Source organism: Xiphophorus hellerii, chromosome 22 (genome assembly GCF_003331165.1).
Source record: "Xiphophorus hellerii strain 12219 chromosome 22, Xiphophorus_hellerii-4.1, whole genome shotgun sequence".
NCBI lineage: Eukaryota > Metazoa > Chordata > Actinopteri > Cyprinodontiformes > Poeciliidae > Xiphophorus > Xiphophorus hellerii.
Genome location: NC_045693.1, coordinates 6,979,240 through 6,997,961, shown reverse-complemented (window position 1 = coordinate 6,997,961; position 18,722 = coordinate 6,979,240). Strand labels below are relative to the sequence as shown.

The 18,722-nt window shown below is 37.7% G+C and overlaps 2 protein-coding genes across 8 annotated transcripts in view; one reads left to right on the top strand and one right to left on the bottom strand.

Annotated features, from left to right (window-relative positions):
• b3gat2 (beta-1,3-glucuronyltransferase 2 (glucuronosyltransferase S)) overlaps nt 1–14,226 on the top strand; it is a 43,234-nt gene extending 29,008 nt beyond the window's left edge. Inside the window, exons 3-4 of one of the 2 annotated variants that reach the window (XM_032553153.1) lie at nt 6,693–6,841; nt 12,935–14,226. In XM_032553153.1, coding sequence (XP_032409044.1) covers nt 6,693–6,841; nt 12,935–13,021 — 236 coding nt within the window. In that variant the 3' untranslated portion in view covers nt 13,022–14,226. The remainder of the gene's footprint in view (nt 1–6,692; nt 6,842–12,934) is intronic. The other variant, XM_032553154.1, reaches the window with a different exon arrangement.
• Nucleotides 14,227–14,513: 287 nt separating this feature from the next.
• Nucleotides 14,514–18,722, bottom strand: part of LOC116713144 (stromal membrane-associated protein 1-like) — an 83,668-nt gene continuing 79,459 nt past the window's right edge. For all 6 annotated transcript variants that reach the window (XM_032553152.1, XM_032553149.1, XM_032553150.1 and 3 more), the window contains exon 11: nt 14,514–17,237. In XM_032553152.1, the coding sequence (XP_032409043.1) occupies nt 17,118–17,237 (120 nt within the window). In that variant the 3' untranslated portion in view covers nt 14,514–17,117. The remainder of the gene's footprint in view (nt 17,238–18,722) is intronic.

The window sequence follows — 18,722 nt, the reverse complement described above, 5'->3', positions numbered from 1 at the left end:
GGACAGCAAACACATTGTTGTCGTTCAGTGGGATCTGATCTGCCACCAGCAAGGTCAGTCCTGCCTGAATCAGGTCATTTTTGTTTAAAAAAAAGCTCTAGTGAGGCGATGGGATGTCTCCATCCCTGTCCTCTGTCAGGGCTGTTGCTAAAACCTTTAACTTCTCACCTGATTTTCTTACATCAGGAAACGTTTGGCCTAAATGTGCTTCATTTAGCTTCACCAGGTGAATTTAAGTCAGATTGTGCAGATGTGATTGACAGATTCCTACTTCTTAAAACAGCAGGTTATTATTTATGTCCAAAGAAATGAATCACTGTGTTTGGAATGTGCTCTTTACCTTTTTAATTACTTTCTTCATTTCTTAATGCTGATTGTATTGCAGTTTGTACATAATATGAACGATGAATGCTGGTTGCTGCCACTACATTCAGTTTTTAACAGCTGGTCACAGGGGGATCAAGTGGTGAGTTTTCCTGAACTCTGGCTTTGTTTTTCTGCTTGATTTTGTTTTAGCTGGTGATATCTGCACGGTTTCCATGGAGATTTGTTTTTGTGTGTTTTTTCTTTTTTGCATCTCTGTTGTTGCTTGTCAGTCACATTGACGGTTGGCACATGACATTTTTCTCCATGGATTTCCTGCTGCTGTTGTCGCTGTTTCAAAAACAAAAATAGCGAAAATGGATCCAGTTACCGTCCGTTCCTTGGATTGTGTTGGAAGATTTTCCTGAACTGCAGGAGTGGAATCACTGTTGTGTTGAATGACACCATCACACAGGTTACACATGTGGAGTTTCAGGGGTTTCCTATGCGGGATTTGAAGAGCATTTTTAAAGGTGACCTATTATGCTTCATTGGACATGTTAGAATTGGTCTTTGGGCAAAACAAAACATGTTCTTTACATTTTAACACAAAATCATTCCAAGATAATGAGATTTCAGTCTGCTCAGTTCTGCCTATAAGCTGTTTTAGGGCCTGTCGTCACTTTAAATCCAAATAATCTGCTGCTGTTCAAGCCCTCTACTCAACATTTACATTTGCACGTGAAAATGGCTGCAGACAGATGAGCAATTATACAACTGTACATCTTTGAAAAGCATAAGTAGAGCCTCCTGCACAGCCAGCAAGAATGCAGCAGGTGGTTTCTAGATGGTAAGTCGACAACAATACTTGTCAAGCAGCCATTGTACAGTGGTTAAACCAGTTAGCTAAATGTGCTGGAACTCAGCTTGGGTTGCTAGGTGATGGGCGGAAGTTAGTTTTGGTTGCTAGATAACGACCGCCTTCTCTGTGGTTACTAGGTAACGGGCAGTGCCTGCTAATTTGTGACGTTACATTCTGACAGTTTTTAAAATGGCTCATTTTCCAGACACCAAAAAATATCAACTTGTTGCCAAAATAATGCCTGGGTGTCTTGTTTTTAGAAGCAGTAGAGACACAAATAGAAGTACAAAAACCTGCTGCTTTTAAACGTGTCCTTTAAAATCAGCAGTTGAACATGTCACTCTGAATAGATTAACTCTTGTTTTTTGTATCAGCTTCTGAACTAAAAACTTATCAAAGCTCAATAACCGAAAGGAGGTAGAGAGGAGACAGAAATGAAGACTGGCTGCTGCTGTGCATGTAAATAAAGAGGATGACAGAGAGATATCTGCTGCACTGAGGCCTTAAGCATCGGGTTACACAGCAATCAAGTTGAGATCAACCAGCAAAGCCTGTGAGGATGTGCCAGGAAATATTATTACCCCCGGCAATCACCTTGTGTGTTCATTCATCTGTACTCTTTAAAATGAAGTGGTATTCATAATCATTCAATGTTTTTGAATGATTATATATCTATATATATATATAGATTATATATTATATCTAAATATTCATTTAGAATATGAAGTTCATTTAGAACTTCATATTCTAAATGAATATGAACTTGTTTTCTTTACATTATTTGAGGTCTGAAAAGCACTGGATCTTTTTCATTATCTTGACCATTTCTCATTTTCTGCAAGTAAATACAACATTTTTGCTTGGAACTTCAAAGACATGTTGTCAGTAGTTCATATAATAAAAGAACAATGTTCATTTTACTCAAACATAAACCTATAAAAAGTAAAATCAGAGAAACTGATCATTTTAGCTGGTCTCTTAATTTTTTCCAGAGCTGTATGTGTATGTAAAACTATACTAACTACTACTAGTTTGTTTGTAAAGCACTTTAAAATAGCAGTTATGACAAAGTGCTGTACAAAATATGTCAAAATATGGAAAGAACTAAAGAAAAAAGGCAACACTAAAATAAATAAAATGCCAAAACAGACGCAAGAAAGAAAAATTCTTAAAGTGCGTTAAAGGCAAAGGAATAAAAAAAATGTTTAAGGAAGAGTTTTAAATATCGATCTGCGAAGAGGTTAATGTGTTTCTGGTTCTTCGGGTCAGACGGTGTTGGTCCGGAGTAATATCTGCTTCTTCAGCGTCTTGTTTGCTCGCTGGTTTCAGATTAGCAGTGATCTGTTTCATCGCAGCTGCTTCCAGGTGAGAAGATGTTTATCTTGCAATTGCTCCTGTATCTATTTGCTCCACCTCAGCTGCATCGTATATCTCTGTGACAAACCTGCAGTATCACACATGGAGCAGCAATAACCCTGAAACCTGCATGGCCTAATTACTCCGTGGGTGTTACACAAGTTAGATTTGTATACATGTAACCCTTCTTTGTTCGTCTCAGGTCCAGTAGGTTGACTTCACGACAGACACGTTCAGGTTCACTGTATTTATTCTAACAAACAGGAAATCGAGCTGGTGGTTTACTTCAATCCAGAAACTTCTGCACATCAATAAAATAAAATAAATAACCCCAAACAAACTATTAAGCAATAGCTCCCCGTGAGCAGTTATCAGCAGCTGACAGCAGTTAACATTTTGTAAAATTAAACATAGTTTAAAACAGTTAAAAACTTATACAAAATGTATATACTGTACATATACACTGTATATTATCAAATTTTGTCTAAAACATATGTTAAAATATAATACTTGTCAAGAATATGCAGAGCTGATTCTAAATACATACCACAGTTACCAACTGACCAGACAAAATAAATCCAAACAAACAAAACTAATTTTGACATACTTTACATTTATAATATTGTTAAATTACAACAAAAAAGACGCAAAGTTCAGTCAGAAAAAGTCGAACTTAGTAACTAGTAATTTCACTCTTAGGGTTTCTTTCCCAGTCGAGTGTTGCAGCTGGAGAGATGTTTCTCAGAGGGGGGGAATTTAATCGCTGATGCACCAGTTGCAGCATCAAGCCACCCACCAATAATCTGCATAAATAAATATTCACTAATTATGCTGATACAGTAAACTGATACTAGCTGCTGTTTGAGAAATATCTACAAATAGACTGTAGTAGTAGTAATGTTCTGAACCAGACGCTTCAACATCCATGTTCTCCTGGAAATATGGAGCTGAATAAATTATTTACCTTAACCAGAATAATTCAGTATTTTCTGCAATAAGAAAATACACTTTTATCAATAATTTACTGGAACTTGACCAATAAAGTCCTGTTATATCTCTTTTTTCTTTATTTTTATTCACCAGTTAGCGTATATAAAATAGACATTACAGACTAATAAAAAAACATAAAAAATAAATATATATATATATTTATATATATATTTTTTTATATAAAATAATAATAAAAAAACTAATAAAAACACCCATTACAATTTTCTATAACTCTTTGAAGAATCTAAATTAATGAGTTAAAACAAGATTTAATTTTCCTTTGGGATTGATAAAGTATTTTTGAAATAAATTAGATTTGAAAAAAGAGGTATTGAGCTACAAAATCAATAACTTGATAAGAAAATGAACAAAAGCAACAAAAATAAAATAAACAAACAAGAAACAAAAGCAAAATGCATAAATTTTAATGCATATATTAAAATTTGTACATTTTAATGAATACATTTTAACATATACAAAACACAGAACATAATCATATGGTGTCACAACAAAAACAATTAAATTGTTTTACATATGTGGGTTGGAATCTACTTTATTTTCCTTTAATTTAGTTTTTTATGATTTGCATTATTATTAAATATCCACATATTTTGGGTAGAAGTGGAAAAGAGAGAGAGTAAGTAAGTAAGTAAGTAAATAAATAGATAAATAAATCAAAGTATGTGCTAGAACAAAGAATAAATGCGAATACCTAATAATAAGATCTTATCCTTTATTTATTTATTCTTTGCTATTTTGCATCTCTTCAGTTTATTATTCTTAATTAGTAGTTCATCTGATCAGTCAATTTTCTGTTTATCAGAACTGAACATTAAAAGCCTTTTCTTTTAAACTCAGCAGGTGGTTGGCGGCTTAGCTTTGTTTTAAGACGGTCCTTTGGGGTTTCACTGTAAACAAACGATGCTTCTGTTTACATCTTATGATGCATAACGCACAAACTCCTTCTGAGAAAAGGATTCGATCACTTTCCCTTCTTATAAACCACAACTAATTCTTCTCAGGTGCTCAAAACGAAATCGTTTATTTTCTTTTTTTCCTGCTGTTCAGTTTAGGGTTCACAGTGGATCATCTGCCTTCATCTCACCCTTATATTTCACCAACTCTCTGCTTATCCTCTTTCATTTCACCATCTTCCTCTTTACGCCTCCTCAGACATCTAGAAATCAAACATCCTTTCATTTTATACAAGCTGGTGTATTTACTTACACAGAAAAACCCAAAATTGAGCTGATTTAGCAAAGTTATAGCAACGTCAAAGGGGCAGTATTATGTAAAATCAACTTATTTGTTAGCGTTACATCAGGTTATTCCCTCATCAAAAGATACCTGGCGTGTTGGTTTGATTCTTTAATGCATGTTTAAGAAATCCTTTGATCTCCATGGCAACCATTCAGCTGTGTAAAACGCCTGGTTTGACCTAGCTCCGCCTTCGAGATGCAACTCCTCCTCCTCTTCAGAGCTGCAGTTTCAAGGCTTCCACCTCACAGAGCAGTTAGCCCTGCCCTTTAACTTCCACACTCAGCTCCTTCAGACTAGCCAGCAGCAATTAGCAAACACCTGGTGGAACTGCGCGTTAGCTGAGCTACTTTCAGTGTAACACTGGTAAAGACACTGTTAAAGAGTTGATAGAGGAGCCATGTTGACTTCCTGAAGGCGTGGTTTCAAAAAGAGCATGAGTTTTTAAAAAGACAGAGGCCCAATTTCAGGGCATTAAATTACAAATAAAGTCATATTTGATATAGTCATATTTTTAAGATAAAATAGTTACTGGATTGTGCTATGAAATGACTCTATGTGCCTGGAAAATACATAATCAGGCCTCTTTAACAAGGTTTTTACCAGCACTGCACTGAGAAGTAGCTCAGCACCAGGTGTTTGCTAATTGCTGCTTGCTAGTCTGAAGGAGCCACACATTACACCCAACAGCAGCCTGAATTATTTACATGAGGCAGGATGGATACACCGTCTGAATGTGGTTGTAAACTGGAGTCATTACATGGAACCAAAATCTGGAAACACGACAAATAAAAAATAAAAAGTACATCAGGATAGTCCAAAAAAAATCTACTGAAACATCTCAGTTAACAACACAGCCTTAAAGTCTGGCAGTGAGCTAAAGATATGTAAAAGAGAATCAGCACATGTAAAATTATAACTTCTGGCCTTGAGGTCAGCCAACACATCTGATGTGTGAAGGGCGAGTGAACATGGTGTCAAAAGTTATTGTCACGCCGGAAAAATGGTCAACTCAGAATTACTTGCACGACAAAAAGACCCTGTAATTTCTAAAATAAAAACTGAAAATCACAAGAAAATTACAAGTTCAGAAATAAGCTGCTTTAGTCATTTAATTTAATTTAATTATCAATGTAATGTATTATTAATAAATTACTTAAATTACTTCAAGAATTACTTTGTTTATTTAAAAAAGTCGTTTGACTTTTTGTAAGAATGGAAAATTTAAAATGGTTTTTGCAATATCTAACATGTTTTGGAACTCACTTAGGGGGAAACAACTATATAAATAAAAAACATCCCAGATATGAAGAAAAGTGTCATTTTTGGACATAGTGTATTTGACCAAGTTTATTAAATTAGTAAAAAGAAAACAGACTTTGGTGCACAGAAGTTTGCTTTTGAGTAAAAATCACTGAAATTTCAAATAAAATTTCTTTCTAACGTTTCAAAAATGCTCAGTTACAAGAACTTTAATTTGTTTATAATAACTTTGCCTCAAATAAAAACAAAAAGTCACTTTTGAGTTGTAGTTGGGGGCCAAAGAAAATCCGTCCACAGGCCACACTTCGGACACCCAGAAGAGGTGGGAAAAAAAAGTGCCTTTTTTCCTCAGTTTGTTTCCTTTAATTGTGACTCTAATCTCACTAATTTAATTCTAATTTATTTCTCTGCCTTCAATTATATCCCTGATGGTGATTTCTGCCCAGTCATTTCTGCTCCCTGGAGTAGTCGATGCTTCATCGTCCCCTTTGACCCCGTCCCCGTCTCATCTAAACCACAATTATCACAGGAGGACGGCCGACGCCTTGCTGTAACTGAATTTCCCGTAGGAACATTAACGAACATCGTTTTCTGCTGTGATCCTAACGGGCCTGTGGTGTTCTTTTAATCCAAGATGGCTGACCTCCTCGCTCTTCCTCAGGCTTCTCGGTGAACCTCCAGGTGATCCTGGCCAACCCGCGGGCGCTCTTCAAGAGGCGGGGCTCCCAGCCGGGGATGCAGGAGTCCGACTTCCTGAAGCAGATCACCAAGGTTTCCGAGCTGGAGCCCAAGGCGAACAACTGCACATGGGTCAGTAACCTCTGTTTCCACGGCAACAGACTTTAACAGCGGTTTTGGATTTCAGGCGTTAATGCAGGTCAGGAATCCTGACGGATGGAGTCAAAAAGCCTTTTTCGTTTAATATTGGAAAAATGTTGAGGCACACTTTCTTAAAAAGAACTTTAGTAATTTATGGATCACCTTGAAGCTATTTTACATTGGATTTGGAGAATATTTATATGTAACACAAAGGGCTAAAACAATTAATTGGATTAATCATCAGCTAATTTAGTTAGAGATTAATCATTAAGTGCAGAATACAAACTCAAAAAAATGTATTTGCTGAAAGAACAAAACACTCAGAGGAGTAATAAAGCCAAAATTGTACAAAAAATATGTACATTATCCATCTAAAATAAAATTTCTTTTCTTTACCTAAGATTCTTCATTTCAGCTACACCCGGATAATATTCTGTGGAAAAAAATCTATTAAGTACATTTTGTAATAAAAAAAAAAACATAATTAACAGATCAGCTCTACACTGTATTAATGTTGAGTTGAGCATAAAGGTCTGACCTTTTCAAATGTTAGAAAATTAATCCTTTGCTACAAATGATCAAATATTCACTAAAGGAATGTTGTTATCAATAAAATGTTTATTTTCCTATTTAAAAAAGAACTGGAATTATTTGCTTATTTGTATTTTTGTGTATTTCTAATATATAAAATAACCTTTGGTGGTTAAATAGAAAATCTGCAGGATGTGTCAATTTTTTATTCGATTAATCAATTAAACGTCAGAATAATCAATGATTTATGAATGATTTATTACTGAAGTAATTACTGGTAGCATGTGTTTGCAGAAGTCTGTCTTTTCACCTGCAGCATCGGTTATTATTCATCCAGATGGATCGTTTATTATTTCATCTGAGCTGATATGACGTTAGCTCAGCATTCTGTGCAAAAACACAATCAAAACAGGTTTTTGCTTTAACTTTTTCAATATAACACTCTTTGCATTAAATGAGTATGCAATCTGATCGTCTTTAAAAGAAAAAAAAACGTGCGTCACTGCCAAAACTTCAGTTTTAACATGTTTCTGTGCTCTGTTGGCACTTATGGAAGCGTAGTCATAATAATGGCAGCAGTAACCAACCACTGGGCGTCTCTCCTCACTATTGACAGCGTGAGTCATGCTATGAGCTACTGGCACAATCTAAACATAGACCCACACCGGCTGAATTGGACAGAAATGGCATTGTGGCTCCATCAATTCTTGTTGTGCGCTCAGACAGCTTGGATCGATGCAGTTCATCTGAAGTCACCACAGGCCCTGTTGGCACTTGGCTTTATAAGGCCACTCATCCTCTTGACAGCCATCACAGAGCTGACTTAGAGGACTGTTTGTGAGAAATGGATCCCATTATGGCTTTTTTTTTTTCTTTCAAGCAACAAATGAGCCATATGTGATGGCTGCCTGCTGCTGCTCCAAACGTGTGCTGAAGCTGGGAGATTAAAGAAAATGCTGGATTTCTCAGGATATTTCATTGTTTATTCAAATCTTACTTCAAATTCCAAGGAAAAGCTAACATTTTCACACAAATACTTTCAATACTAACTGCAGAAACAACCAATCAGAGCCAGGAGGAGGCTCATAGCGCTGTCAATCATTTGCTCTCTTTCACGCTACAACTGTTTCACCACAACATAACCTGCCACAAATGCTAAGGCTTGCTAGCACAGCCACAATAAACAGTTTTCTTGGACCGGTAAATTGTTTCTTTACAATTAGCACGTTTATTAGCGCTTACACAAGGTTGACTGACAGCGCTAAGACCCTCCTCCTGGCTCTGATTGGTTGTTTTTAACCAGAAGCTGTGTATTTCTTCAGACAGCAATAGCAGCTCAGGGAAAAAGAAAGTTAAAAACTGTATTTGGTGACCAAATGGCAATAGATTCCCCACAGTTTTAGTGGTGCTGCAGGCCACAGTGTGGACAGGACGAGGATCCGTTCAGACATGATGTAGAGCAGGGGTGTCAAACTCCAGTCCTCAAGGGCCGGTGTCCTGCAGTTTTTATAAGTGCCACAGGTACAAAACACTGGAATGAAATGGCTTAATTACCTCCTCCTTATGTAGATCAGTTCTCCAGAGCCTTGCTAATGACCTAATTATTCCATTCAGGTGTGGTGCAGCAAAGGCACAACTAAAAGTTGCAGGACAGCGGCCCTTGAGGACTGAAGTTTGACACCTGTGATGTAGAGTAACGCTCCAGCAGTCTGCGTTTGGGGGCTTTTTGGGGAGCAGCAGTCAATTACACAGCAGATGATGTTCCAGGTAGTTAACATTTCTCAACCAGCAGGCCGTCTTTGAAGAAAAGCATGTACGGACTTGATATTTCATAGATTTTATGTAAAACACATACTTTTGTAAAATTTACGTACTGTAGCTTTAATCACCCATTCAGAGAGAGGAGTTCTGCTGCCAAAAGAGAACTAAATGTGCAGGGATTGCTGTTTTAAGAGAGGAAAAGGATTTGTCACCTTGTTTCTGTCTCCATCCTCCTTTACCAGCACCTGTCCTCCCACAATCTACAGGAGGCAGCCCTTTGCACCACCAATCACAAAACGAAAAATCAAAATTTCCAGGTTCGCCGTACGAGAGAGCAGGACACACTGTAGCTCTGCAATTTCCTGGGTGGTTACCAGTAAACGTTTCCTGCTGGAGATAGAATAAAGACCCCCGGAGCTGCTGGATCATCGTTTCCAGCTGGCTGCTGAAAGCATCGCAGAGATGCTGCTGAGTCTAATACAGGCTAATAACACAACGAGTCATTAGCACACAGGAGGGATGCATTTATCAGATCACAGATAAAACAGCACGACATCATTTGTGTATACATGTAAGGTAACACCTGTTATTATTATTTATTCAAAGGTCCAGGAACACTGATACTGAATCCTGATCTAAACTAAATAACAGATAAATTGAATTAATTCTGTCGGTTTTTAGTGTCTTTACACTTTAAAAACGCCTGGTTGACAAAACATCCATCATTCCGCTGCTACAATGTACTAAGTGATTCTTTAATTAATCAGTAAAATACAATTAAATATTCAATTAATATTCTAGCATTTCATTGGATGGACGGGTGGATGTATGGATGGATGGATGGATGGAAGGATGGATGGATGGATGGATGGATGGATGGATGGATGGATGGATGGATGGATGGATGGATGGATGGATGGATGGATGGATGGATGGATGGATGGATGGATGGACGGATGGATGAACGGACGGATGGATGGATGGATGGATGGATGGACGGATGTCATTTTGACGGATGTCAAGTCATTTTTACGTCTTAAACTGTGTGAATCCAATAACATGGCACTGCTACCTGCAGCTACAACACGCTAGCTCAGAGCTACCTGGGTTTGGATCAGAGCCTTGAGCCCGACCTTGACGCTGTCGGGCAGTGATGCTCATCTGACGGCCGGGTCGGTTTCCGGGAGACGGCTGACAAGAGCCGCGATGTAGTTAGAGCGGGACAGTAATGGCAACAGACAGCAGTGACAGGACAAGAAAGGAGGGGGGCAGGCAGGAACAGATGGAGACAGATGATCCCACAGGATGGAGGTGCAGAAGCTTGAGCAGGGATGGAGAGGAAGGAGATAAAGAAAGGGTGAAAAGAGGGAGAGGAGTTCTGCTGCCATGTGAGTCTGCCCTCCTGTTGGTGTCTCAGTTTTCTGCTAAGCCTCATTTTATTCCACTGGTGGAGCTAAATGGATCTGTGGCCAGTAGCTGGTCGGGTCTGGACGATCTGATCCGCAAAGCAGCTTGAGTGCTCTTCCAAATTACGGATTAGATGTGGTCAACGTCAGGGGACATTTTACTCCACTGTAACTGAGACTGAAGTTGTTGGAATCAGCAGAGACCACACAACATTAAAACGAGGGCTGAAACTAACGATTATAAGGTACCATTTATTCTGACGATTAATCGATTATTCTGACGATTAATCGATTATTCTGATGAGTAATCAAGTAATTAAGTGATCAATAACACTGAAACCAACGATTATAGATTAAATTATTGTTGATTATTTTGACGATTAATCAAATTTTCTGACAATTAATATATTATTCTGACAATTGCTTATTTTGCCAATTAATCAATTATTCTGACAATCAATCAATTAATTAAGTGATCAACAACATTAAAACAAGGCCTGAAACTAATAGGTTAAATTGTCGCTTATTTTGACTATTAAATGAATATTCTGACGATTAATCTATTACTCATTAGAGTAATCAATTAATTAATTGATCAATGACATTAAAACAAGGGCTGAGACTAACAATTTAGGTTAAATTATCACTTATTTTTGTCGATCAGTCAATTATTCTGACGATTAAGTGATCGGTGACATTAAAACAAGGGCTGAAACTGATGATTATAGGTTAAATTATCACTTATTCTGACAATTAATTGTTTTTTTTGGTAATTAATCAAATTTTTAAAATGGCACATTTTGCAGATTTTTTATTTAATCACGTTAAACAATTTTCAAAATGCATGAAAAGATTTTTAACAAATAGCTTAATTTGTTTTTTTAAATAAATTTCTTTTAAAATCTTTTTTGCCTGAAATGCATCAACATAGCATTCTTTTAGCTTGGGGTTGGCAATAAAAACAGGAGAAATGTGTGAGCTAATTTAAATAGTTTTTCACAGAAATTGTTCAGAGTAAATTTGAAGCTAGAAGTGGAATTTACCAGAACGCAGGTCATCTTGAAGGGAAAAAGGTTTTTCCTACAAAATCCCCCTTTGATGGGAAGTAAAAGTAGTGACCTCCCTTTGCAGAATAAAAAAACTCGGCCAAGCTTTTTGTCTCCATGTTGCCTGAAGGTGAAAGAAAAAGATAGAACAGGAAGGATGACAGCAAAGCCAGGAGAGGAAAAGTGAATGTGATGAATGGAGAAGGAAGTGTGTGCTTGTGTTAGACAGGCGAGCTCTGACTGCAGAACCGACCCAAACGCCGTTTCCCCCCACAGCTCTGGATCAGCGCCTTGGTAGCTGCTACATTAGCCTCATTAGAAATGCAAAGCAGGCCAATTAGCAGCAGAGGGTGCAGGAAGTGACACGTTCCACCTGAAGAAGCCCACAGAACAGACAGCATCAGTGTCCGCAGCCTGCAATAAATCACGCCTGTGTGAATCTCTGCACACTTTTATGGGCTCATTAGTTATAGCTGAGGGGGAAAAAACCCTGCAGATTTACATTTGAATCCAGGCTGAGTGAAACTGAGAAACTCTCCAGTCTTTCTCACCAATGTATTGCTGTGAAAATGGTTGCAAACAAGTGTGGTTAGTTTTTGATTTGATCCGTTTCAGGAGGTGTCAGACTGTTTCCCTCTGATACAATGCAGTCTGCGCTGAGCGTCTTTTATTTGACAGATCCAGAGTTTCATCATCGTATCGGGAAAGAAAGAGAGCATCTGATTCAAAAGAATTTGAGTGGAAAATATACAACTGCAAGAATATACTAACTTTATGCTGTCTCCTCGGTAATATCGTCACAGAAACATGTCGTTTTCTGGGATTTGGATCTTTTTGGGATTATTCAACATAAAGGCATCTCTTAGTGAGTCGGATATCTCAGACAGGAAGTGACAATATCTTCTCAAAGATACGGAAGAGGATTAGGGCCATTGAAAAAACGCTTACTTTTTCTTCATAAATCTGGCTTTAATCTTGTGGGATTTAATTTCTGGGGGGGGGGAAACAAAACAACTCAAAAATCTGAGAGAAAAAACAAAATCAGAATCCTGAAAAAAAGCCAGAATTTTGAGAAAAAGAGTTCTGATTTTGAAAAGTCAGAATTTTAAGTTTATAGTCAAAATTCTGGGAAAAGCAGTCAGAAAAAAAAAATTCTGAGAAAATAGAATTCCAAGAAAAAGTCAAAATTCTGAGTAAATTGATCTCTGAGATAAAAAAGGGGAGATTTTTGTTGCAAAAATCACTTTTTTCCCCCCATAAAAATACTCTTAGGAAGGTGACAACATTGTTCTCAGGTAATTAAAACACTTTCTCATCACCTTTTTTTCTTCCACTTGCAGGTTCTGGTTTGGCACACTCGCACAGAGAAACCGCACCTCGCCAACGAGCCCAAACTCAAAAAAGATATCGTGGATATCGAGGTGTGATGCTGTCACACCTTCAACTTTGGAGTGAGCGACAGTGACCTGCTTTCTGCCCCGAACAGGCGGAGACGATCCGAACAGCGGGCAAAACTCTGAGGGTCTGCATGATTCATGACTCTGCCATCCATCAGAATGTTGCTTTTGGGAGAACTGGACTCGTCTAAAAAGAGCTGCAACATCCTGGACTTTTTGTGTTCGTCCATCCACATCCTGCTGATGTAACTACAAAACGTATAAATGTGAAACATTGTGCTGCTAAACTGAGAAGTGCCATGTGTGTCACTTTGATTCATTGTGTTGTCGAACTGACTGTGGGACGGCGATATAAAGAGGTCAGACGGATAATATGCGACTCTGTTGTCTGTTTTCAAAGCACATATTAATAATTAATAATTACACCGTCTGGAGAATGAGCAATCACAACTCTGGGAAGATGTTCGCTCAGTTTTTTTAATTCAGAAAAAAATATGCACACGTATAAACCCAGAATTATGTTATTTAACAGATGAACAAAGTGGAAAATAACTTCATTATCACCAAACCTACTTTGGATTGATAGATTCTCCATGTTTTAACAGAATTGACTAATTAGGTCTGGCAGTTAAATAGTTCCATACATTTATCTTTAATTTCATTGGTTATGCATTTAAAATATATATATATATATTTCTGCAATCTTTACAGCCTCTATATTGTGTCTAACATCATGATGATGATTTTTCTGACAACACTTAATTTGTATTATCACAATATTCCAAAATATTTTGATTATAGGTACACAGAAGATCCAATGTGGGGAAAAAAGAACAAAAACCTATTATAGCCACACCTGAAATACTCCAGCTTACCAAAACTTACATCCATGACAATTAGGATTCAGTTTTTAAGGTGTTTTATAAAACCAATAGATACAGTTTCTCCATAAATATTGTTTCCTTTCTGCAAAGCAACATAACTGCTGCATTTATTGATTCAATATTGCTGCAGATGTGTTTCCATAGAAAGCTGCCCTGTTGTATTACTGTCTGTATTATTGAAAGCTGTATTATTGTCCACTTGTTCAGTATAAAGTGAAAAATAACATCGATTTGAAAGATTAGAAGAAAAATATGTCCCCAATTTTGAATTTGAAACCTTTGCTGTCAAGTTTTAAGTAGTAAACATGTACAAAGGTTAGGAGTTACATAAATAAAAACTAAATAATGAGCCGCCGCCCCAAGGAACCCTGAGTTTTATACGGTAAAAATGGGATTTTTATCCAATCCCAATCGTCTCAAAGTGAGTTCCTTTTATTCCAATTCATGTCTGCTCTTCTGGATTTCCCATCAAACGACTCAAATGATCATTTTGGGTCAAAAGTTTCTTTCAGTCATGAAGCACAGTAAGATTAAAAACAGAAAACCTGAAATTTTGGAATAGCAGAAAATGACTTCCTGCTTTAGGACCGTAAAACTTAAATGAGAAGACAAGGACGAAAAATAAAAACAGTAAAAAGTTTAGGATTTCAGAGTCTTTATTCAAATTGAACCTCAATAAATTTGAAAGAACAAAAAAGGAGCAAACAATTCAGCAGTAGAGTTGAAGGTCAGACAGAGATAAACACAGGATCCTTCCACTATATCATTGTTTTTAATCACAGAATTCACCATTTCTCTGCACTTAGGCACCAGAAATATTAATCAGACCACAAATAAACCTGGAGGACTTTCATTTTATTGTAATGTTTACATAGAGTGCAGCAGTTATTGCATGGCAGAAACGGATAATGACCGGACCCATCCAAAAGTTTCATACAGGTCCTTCTTTTCAACCTCTGATTGGTCATCCAGGTTTATTTGTAGCAAACAGTTTCTCTTGCACCACACACGACAAAAAGCACCACAATAAAGATGGCAGAGAGATCGCTTACTGGGGACGAAACGCTGCAAGAGTCGCACCGGTTCTGAATATCAGAAAAGTTTCAGATGGATCTGAGTTACCAGGACAACAACACAGCTGGAGATACGCCCCGTGGCCTGTGATTTCAACAGGGATTGTGGAGGAGAAAAATGGCTCATTTTAACAACAAACTCATTTTATTCTTTTATTAGGAAATCACAGATGAAGTAACCTGAAACACCTAGAGGAACCGTGGACGGCTCAGCAGTTAAAATGTAACATCAACATTTTGAGGTTTTAAAGCACCAGCAGTTTTAGTGTGCGATGAGAGTACACACCTCTCACACGGACTACGACCCTGCTAAAGACCCTGCTGTCTCCTGGGACGGATTAAAAGCTCATTTGTCTCCTTATCGTGTCAAAACAAACAGTGATCGGTTTCAGAGGCTTTGAAATAAACGTTTGGACAGAACTGAACCAGATCTGCGGGAGGCTACTGTCTAAACTAGCTGTCCTTTTCTTACTGTGCTGCCATGAACTTTAAAGGCGACATATTACGCAAAATTCACATTTTGAACGTTTTTGTATTTCCGTTTGGTTCTGAAAACAATCCAAATGTAGCCGGTTTTTGGCAATAATTTTTTGTGTGTGTGTGTGTGCTTGGAAAATGAACAGTTTCAAAAACCTCCAGAATGTAACGTCACAAGTCAGTAGGCACTGCCCGTTACCTAGCAACCCTGATCTGAGTTTCACCACATTTGGTGCTGGAAAAGACAAATGTTTTATTGCTGATTTACCAACCAGAACCACTTCATGCAGCAGGAGGCTCTACCTCTGCTTTTCAATTCAATTCAGGAAAACTTTATTGATCCCAAAGGGAAAATAAATGTTGTTGTAGCTCATTAATTCAGATTCTTCAAAGAGTTATTGAAGGCCGTTGGCAGGAAAGCTCTCCCTGTAGCCGTCTGTATTACAACAAATCTGAAGAAGCCTCTGACTGAAGATACCCTGTTTTCTTAGGACAGTCTCATGAAGAGGATGGTCAGGGTTGTACATAACTTTCTTTATTTTATGAAGAATCCTTCTTTGCATAATCAAAGATGTACAAAGATACAAAAGTTTATCTTTGTACAAAGATGTATAAAGCTGTACGGTTGTATACCTGCGAATCTGTTTGCAGCCATTTCAGTTTCAGGTTGTGGCCAGCAGCAGGTATTTAAATTTAAAGTGACAAGACAAAACAGCTTGTAGGCAGAACTGACCAGACTAAAATCTCATTATCTAAGAATGATTTTGTGCAAAAAAATATTTAATGAACATGTTTTGTGTCACTCATAAACCTATAGCATAATAGGTCACCTTTAAGCATATTTTCATTAGCAGCCACTTCCCTTCTTAAATCTTAAATTGTGGAAACTTTCTTTCCCCTACGGCCAGAAGGAGCTCCAAGAAGTGCAAATGTTTTATTTTGTTCTTGAAGTGAAAATCAAAATCAATATCTAAGAACTGCTGAGTTGCTCTTATGTTCACTGATATATTTGGGCACAGGAGGATTTGCTCACTAAATAATCAAACAGAACCTGCAGTGGTTGTAATATTGCTTCACTTGAATGCTTTATTTAATTTATTTTACAAGGGAAATTGTTAAAATCTGTAACTACATGTGGAAAATGACATTTAAAGTATAAACCTGCAGCAGAACCTCACAGAAAAGCCCATAAAGCTGAGACTTTTGCCCCTCTTCTTTGAAAATGCAGGAGTTTATCGTTTTCCACAGAAATGCAGTACTGCTCAGACAAGTATCTGCTGTGTGCTTCTGTTGGCCCAACCGAGGGAGTCAGGGAAGAGAGGAGAGTTCAATGTACATTACCGAGGAAAGGGTGAGGCAGGAAGCATAGACCAACAACAAGATATCCATATCTACTGTAGGTACTGAACCACGATTCACTAACTCTACGTTTCTGTAATGATAAAGGCTTACGTTAGCGTTAGCAGCTTCCTGCTTGTTACTCTGTTGTCGTTTTTCAGACAACAACAAAAGGAGACGGATCAGAGGAGGAACATTTGGAAAGACGGGGAACACACAGCTGCCGATCTTTCTTAATATTTTTTTAAAGTTGTTAAATCATTATTAGTAGTTGTAGCAACGTTGTGCATACAGGAGAGTAAATCAGTCTGATGCGTCCCTGCCCCCCACCGCATCCTCTGGACTCGGTCCAGGTTACTTCCACAGCTGAGTGCTGAGGGTTTGACCCGAAGCTGGTGCTGGAGAAGCGGACCAACCGGTCGTAGGCGCGGCGGCCGCTGGTCCTCCGCCACCCAAACCCATGCTAGACATTTGCTGTGATTGTGTGGGGGGAGAAAACAAACAAAACACCAGAGGAAATTCAGTTGTTTTTTATCCTTAAGAACAAACGCAGGTTCTAAAAACACCAATACAATAAAGGTCGACTCCTTTTCCCTGTGGGCATGGACTAGGCTGGTGTGGGTCAAGTAAGAAATATCTCAATATCACGATATTAAAAACACTTTTTTTCAACCTGTTGCTAACATTATACATCATTAAGAATATAATAACTTCAATGAAATCTGTTGTTAGTTGTCTTTACATTGAGCATAAAATTGTGCAATTTGACATTTTAACCAAAATATGTAAATTTCAAAAATGTCTTTTTTTTGCTAAAACATTTCAGTATTAGGATGAGGTGTTGTCTTTTGCCATATCAAAATTGGTTTATTTCATAAAACTGCAATGGAAACAGGAGTCACATGATCAACAACCGGATGTTACTACTGGCGAAAACCACAAAGAAGACGACAACAGGAAGTAGATGGAGGATGAGGGCTTAGCTTGTTTTTTAATGACTTAACATATGAATTCAAATATGATTTTAATTTTTTACTCAATGGAAATATAGCAATTTCTATTGAATAAAATAATTTTTGACATTAGCAGAATATAGACAAAGTTTTGCTCATATTTGTAATGGAAATGCAGCTAATGTTAATAAAATTTGAATTAAACAAACTAATGAGTGGCAGTGTTAAAAACGTGTAAAAATCTAGATAAACTGATTTACAGATTGGCCATTGCCTTTTTATGTGGTTCTGTTTGATTCTCATTCTCAAGATTTTCACACATTTGTAATGGAAATCTGTGACATATTTACTGAGGGATATCGTAGTGTGAGACGCTCAAAACGGCCGGTGCGCACTCCCCATTCAACATCCACCTTTCATTCTGTCTTATCTATTATAAATGTTCCTCGCTGCAGCCTCACTTATCTGCTCACCTGAGTGCTGTAGGGGTGTGTGTGCGTGTGTGTTCTGACATCCCCTGCAAAAATGGTACACACACATATATCCTTACCCGCACATCTGTACATGTAGTTCTGTGAGAACTAGTTTGACAGCTATATGTGTTTCTGTGCTGCCTCATCACAAAGGTGAGGTTGGGGAGAGAAAGCAACAAGAAAAGCATCTCATGGCAGAGCTGGTGTCAAAACGAAGGTTTTTTTGTACTCCGGTTTTCATTGGAGGCGTTATTTACCAGCAGCAGACTCTAGATTTGCTGAACATCTGGTCCAAAGTGGACTGAAAAGCTGCCAGGTAAACAATCTCATAGGAATGCCAGAGCTTCCTTATTTCTCTGAAGCTCTTTATTTTTTTTTCTTAACAGTTTCCACAGCTCTAACTAAACGTACGGCTCATTACAGCGGGCAACAAAGAGCTGCTGAAATCCAGTTTTTGTCAGTCTGTTAGGGTATCTTCCTTTCCCAGCTGCCAGGTCCGACAGTTCGCTTCCAGCTAATTGACGGAAACCGGC